General features: G+C 45.3%; 1 protein-coding gene across 1 annotated transcript in view; it reads right to left on the bottom strand.

Moving 5' to 3' along the window:
* Positions 1–6,000, bottom strand: part of CNGB3 (cyclic nucleotide gated channel beta 3) — a 101,863-nt gene that overhangs the window by 22,246 nt on the left and 73,617 nt on the right. The window contains 1 exon segment of the mRNA XM_006924108.2: positions 5,470–5,567. Coding sequence (XP_006924170.2) covers positions 5,470–5,567 — 98 coding nt within the window.

The following is a 6,000-nucleotide window of genomic DNA, read 5'->3' on the forward strand; positions in this document are numbered from 1 at the left end:
GTCACGATCGTCACATACCGACCAGGGGCGTTCTCCTGCTTTTTGGGGCCCTCCTCCCACCGGGAGTTCCTGCGTGCTCCGCCTGTAGACAGAGGGACTGCTGGGCACGGAGGTGGGTGGGTCCGTGTGGGCTGTCAGCTCACTATTCAAAATACTTTAAGAAAATCGAGCAGCAAAACTTTTACTGCTGACGCCGCCCGTGTAAAGGTAAAGCTAATAAAAACAAAACACAGCAGTCTCCCTGCCGTGCTCTGAGGATGGGCCTCCCGGGGAAAACACAGGATGCCGTATGTGATTCAGGGCCACTGCGTGTGGCTCGTAGAAATCATTCATTTGCCGGTCACAGCCTTCCTAGGCTCTATTGCCACATTATCACAAACATGGATCCCAGTGAGCTGTCTTGCTGGGGATGGTTCTGCACTTTTTCTGAGCAGACACCGTGCCCTCCTTCCCGTTCCGATTTCCTGGTTTCCTCGGGTCTCTGGTCTCCTGTTGTGCAGTGGGCTCTTTTTCAGCTTAAAGGCTGCAGTTTCAATTCTAGCCACTAGGTGGCATAACAGAACTTTCATTAAATTTTCTCTCACTTCTGGTAATTTCGTGGTAGAAGCAAAATGTGATTTCCCTAGCATTTAATTGGATAAAACATATTTAAAAATAGAAATTAAAATAATAAATCATGAGAAAGGAGGGGAAATTGCCCAACTTCACAGAAATGAATAGCATCTTATTAGCTTAATACTCGAGCTTACGCTGGAACTACATGAAATCTGCAAGGAAGAGAACCATTTTTTATGAAAAAAATTTAAAAAATATTATGACTATTCATCGCCAAGATCTTTAGAAACTTATGACTCTATGTAGAAGCAGCAAATCTTACTAATTAACCACAACTAACTGAAGCAAAGTTTTAATAACAAATCTGTGTCTCTAATTCCACCTCTTTGATTAAAAGAGAGAACCACGTAAGATCGAGGGTCTTTTCTCAGTAGGAGAGTGGCAAAGTGAGTGTGCATTTAGGCGTCCGGGTGTGAGGCTAACTGATGAGCCAAGTCCAAGTCCGTGAAAGTCAGCCAAGGACGGCCTGCAGCCCGTGCCGCTCTGCGACCCGAGGGAGGCGTCCCTGCTGCCCCAGCGCCTTCCCACTCACCCCGCCGGGTGGTGAGGAAGTGAAGGGCCAGCGCGGCCTGGTTAAGTGACGGACCGCGGAGTGACAGAAGCTTGGCTGGCACCTCGGACCATCACTTAGACCTCTATGGCTGCAGTCGGCCGAGCGCTTTGCATTTTCTGAAAAATGGGACAGTAATAAACTTTTGTCAGAGACTTGCTATGAGAATTACCTGACAGAAGGCAACAAAGCAGTTGGTACATAGTTAGAGCTCAATAAACAGCAGCTACGATTATTTTCGAGAAGATGTGCATAAATTTTAAAATTTGGAGTTGGCAACGTCTCGGTTCGTTACCTTTTACTGAATTATATTCCACACAGCTCTGACAATGCTTGGGTACTGGCACAGTTAATTTAACCTGTCGACCTGGTGAGGCCATGGTATTCAGGTATTTGTAACACCAGTCTAAATGTCACTGTGAATGTACTTTTAGATGACATTACCATTTAAATCATTAGATTTTGAGTAAAGCAGAGTGTACTCCATTATGTGGGTGGGTCTCATCCAATCAGTCGAGGGCTTAAGAGAAAAAAGATGGACCTCCCTGAGGAAGAGGGAGCTCTGCTTCCAACAGCTTCTGGACTCGGGATCAATTCTCTTATCAATTCTCTCCGGCGTCTCTATCTGCCATCCTGCCCTTCAGGTTTCGGCCTTGCCAGCCCCAATTAATTGCCCGAGCCAGTTCCTTAAAATGAATCTCCCTGTATATCCACATGCTATTTGTTCTGTTTTGCTGGAAACTCCTAATGCAGGCGCCGTGTAAGAACTGGGTGTGGGAGAACTGCCACTAGTAACCGGAAACTCCTTTCCAGTCCTCTCCAGGTTTCGGCCCCAGTGCACCCCTCCCCTCCCCTCCCCTCCCCTTCTCCCTTCCCCACTTCCTGCCTTCCTTGCTAAGGCTTTTGCTAAGCAGTTGCTCTGTGTCTGAAACTGACCTATGTCCTGTTGGTAGTGAGACTTAGGACCAAGCCTGGTTTTCCAGGGAGGTTTCACTCTGAGACTTAGAAATGGGGTTTAGAGTTGAACATTATCTTGCTGAACAATACAGAGCGGGGTCCCCAACTCCCAGGCCATGGCCCGGTGCCATCAGTGGCTTGTCAGGAACCGGGCCGCACAGCAGGAGGTGAGCAGCAGGTGAGCTAGTGAAGCTTCACATGTACTTGCGGCCACGCTCTCCCCAGCACCAGCATCACCGCTTCAGCTCTGCCTCAGGTCCTCAGGCGTTAGAGTCTCATAGGAGCGCGAACCCTCCTGTGAACCGCGCATATGAGGCATCTAGGTTGCGCGCTCCTTATGAGAACTCAGTGCCTGAGGATCTGAGGTGGACCAGAGACGCTGATGCCAATGCTGAGGAGTGGCTGCAAGCACAGATTAACACTGGCAGAGAGGTGTGACCGCACAGAGACCATAATAAATCCATTGCATACAGACTCATATCCAAACCCTATCAGTGACTGGCAAGTGACGAGTAAGCTGCATCTGGTGACAGGCTTTATAGTGGCAAGTGAGTTGATGTTCTTCATCAACTTGTACAGCTGCATCTGGTGGCATCTGATTCTGCATTATGGTGAGTAGTATAATTATTTAATTATATATTACAATGTAATAATAATAAAAATAAAGTGTGCAATAAATATGGGCTGGAATCATCCCAACCTCTACCCTGTTCGTGGAAAAACTGTCTTCCACGAATCCGGTCCCTGGTGCCAGGAAGGCTGGGAACCGCCGATGGAGAAAGTCTTATTCCTTGTCCATATAACAGACTTTAGCATATGCAACTTCTGCTGCTCTTGAATTTAATCTTTTCCCCACAACTAAACATCCTCAAACTCTACACATTTTCCTTTGAGGTTATTTTTTAATGGACGAATAATTTATATGTACTAAAATATACAAATTTGAAGGGACAGTTGAATTTTGACAAAGCACAGACTGTGTAACTTCTCTGGCAAGACAGACAACTTTCTCTCATCCCCCCCAGTTCCCTCATGCCTGTTCCTAGTCAATTTCTCCATCACCCCTCTCTACCAGAAGTAGGATCTGACTTGTATCATAGAATATTTTATTTATAACACCACTCTTTTACTATCTCCTAGGTCCACGAATCAATTCTTACCTCTAATACCCTTGGCTGGAAGATTTTCCAATTTGTCAAGGTCTTTCTTAAAAAATGGTTATTTGCAATGTGATATGTTAATCCAGATATAGTTGAAATAGTCAAAAATACCAGTATTACGTTAAAATTCTGGGCAATGTCATACATAACTCTGTGTACTCATATGGAGTTTGAGGTTGACTAAAATTCACGGGCCTAAAAAAATTATTTAAAAACTATTGCTCTCTTTACATCGCAATACTATAATATTATACGTGAGTCCAGAATTTTACTTTTGTGCTTGTTGAAATTAATCTTGGCTTTGCTCATTGTTCAGAATATTCAGTTAATTTTAAATTTTGTGATGTGGCATATTTTAAACCATTCCTTTTTGCTTTGTGTCATCTGCCAGTTTGAAAATCACATGGTTTATATCTCCATCAAAATCTTGATGGAAATCTCAATGGGATATGTGAGGGACAGAGCCCCAGGACACGGGCCTGTCGTACCCTGACATTGGGAGGGCCTGTGCCTCGCCTCCCTACCCTCAGCTTATACTTCTTCATCCTGTCCCCGTACCTGTCTGAACCTTCCATCTTCTTTTCTGTCTATACTTCCATCTTAGGGATCACATTTAGTCCTATGACTTAAAATACATCAATATGCTGATATGTCCAAATTTATTGCTCCAGCTCAGCCCTCGCCCCTGAACTCAGACTTATTTATCCAATTGCCCACATGACATTCAAACTGGAAGTCTGTCACCTCAGACTAACACAATAAAAACAGAGTCCCTTGCTACCCCCCCTACCCTACACTTACTCTATAATTTTCCATTTTGCAAATGAAATCTTTGTGCTGCCTGTGTCTCAGGCTCAGATCCTTGGCATCTTCCTCGCTCCTGTTCACTCTCTCGCTCCCTTCACACAAACAGCAAAAACTTAGACTCTCCCTGCCAATTCATGCGGTATTTGGCCCTTTTTAAGCAGCTCTGCTCCTACTCTGGGTCCGGTCGCCTCTGTGTCTTGCACAGATGGTTGTGGCAGCTCCTGTCTGGCCTTCCCGCCTTCGCACACTCAATTCCTGTGGTCTGTCTTCCACACAGCGGGAAGGATGATATTTTTCAAAGCAATCTCAAAGAGGTCACCTTCTGCTCCAGATCTTCAGTGGTTTTTACATTATAGTACATTCCAGAGTCTGCGCTGCAGCCTCCGAGGCCTTCATTAACCTGCCTCCCGCCTCCCCTTTCTGCTCTCTCCTGACTAGTCTCGCTCTCCATCACTCTGCCTCTGCTCCAGTCTCCCAGCTCAGGACTTCTGGGCGTCCATCCTCCGGTAACATCCCCAACCCCTCCCCTCCCCTCCCGCTCCCAGCATGTGCCCGGCTCACTCCCGGCTTCCTGAGGGCCTCGGCTCCCAGGCCCTGCATCAGAGCAGCCTCAAGACCAGCACCACGCCCAGCCTCCTTCATCTGCTTAATTAACCTCCACACATGATGTGTTCGTTTTCATTTCCCTCTTTTGGAATGTAAGCTCCATGTGTGGGAGTATTTGTTTTAAAATGTTGTATTCTCCATGGCTAAAATGGTGCCTGAAACATAACAGGAACTTAATACGTATCTGTGAATGAACAAATTAAATAGATGACTCAGGGAGTGTCACATAGAATTAAATGTTAGGTGAGAAAAACTTACGTGCAGTGTAAGGCATTAAAAAGAGGGTAGTAAATTAAAAACATTTCTTTGTTATGCATTTTTTCTAAAAAACAAACAAGGCCTCTAAATGTGAATTTGGCCATCTAAAAAGTTCACCTCCAAATCATTTCTACAGGAGACGTGATTAGGCACGATTCTCAGAATGCCAGGCCGGTCCAGAGCCGATCTGCCGCCTGCCTTGTCAGGCGTCACAAGGCACTTTCCAAGCTGGGATCGACACGCCCAGCAGCAGAGACACGGACTGCAGAGCCTCATGATACTTAAAGTAACACAAGAAGAGCCCGAAGAGCCCATTCTCTTCGACCAATTAGGAGAGAGAGGCTTCTAGAGAGTCAATCATCCACATTATTTGACTCTAATTCCATATAAATTCTCTAGATATTTTGATTTAGCTAAAACATACGGCAAAACAGTCATAAATGCTGTCTAGAGCAAGAGCTCAGATTTTACACAGAAACGGGTATGGCGTCGTTCTAGTCACTGTAAAGCACTTGCCTTGAACAAGTCGACCTTGCTGATGATGCCAAAGTTCACGTCGACAGCGAGCGCCAACTGCATCGTAGCGGGCAGGGCCCCGAGCAGGTCGGACTCGTCTTCATGGAGCAAACATGGCCACGCGCAGAACAGAACGAACAGTGAAAGACGTCACCGAAGTGTGAGGAAAAGGAAAAAAATAACAAAATACCAACTATTTTTATAAATGAACAGCTTTATCAAAAGCTATATTTTCATTACTTCAACTGGCCATACATACCTACCACTTTCATGAGAAAAAAGAAGCATTTTAAGTATCTATCACCTAATAATTCTGAATAAACCCAGAGCATTGTGTTTGCTAAAATTTTAGTATAAAGTTTAATGATCATGGGACAAAGGCTGCTGGGCAGCTGAGATGGGAAAGGGTCTCATTCTTGTCTTCTGGGTTTGCAGACTCCAGACCGAACACCCTAAGAATGCAAATGATGAGAACCATGTGGTGTCTGAAAGTTCAGAGCTCTGTCACTATCTCATCTGACCCTAGTGACA

Source organism: Pteropus alecto, unplaced genomic scaffold, assembly GCF_000325575.1.
Source record: "Pteropus alecto unplaced genomic scaffold, ASM32557v1 scaffold87, whole genome shotgun sequence".
Classification (NCBI taxonomy): Eukaryota; Metazoa; Chordata; class Mammalia; order Chiroptera; family Pteropodidae; genus Pteropus; species Pteropus alecto.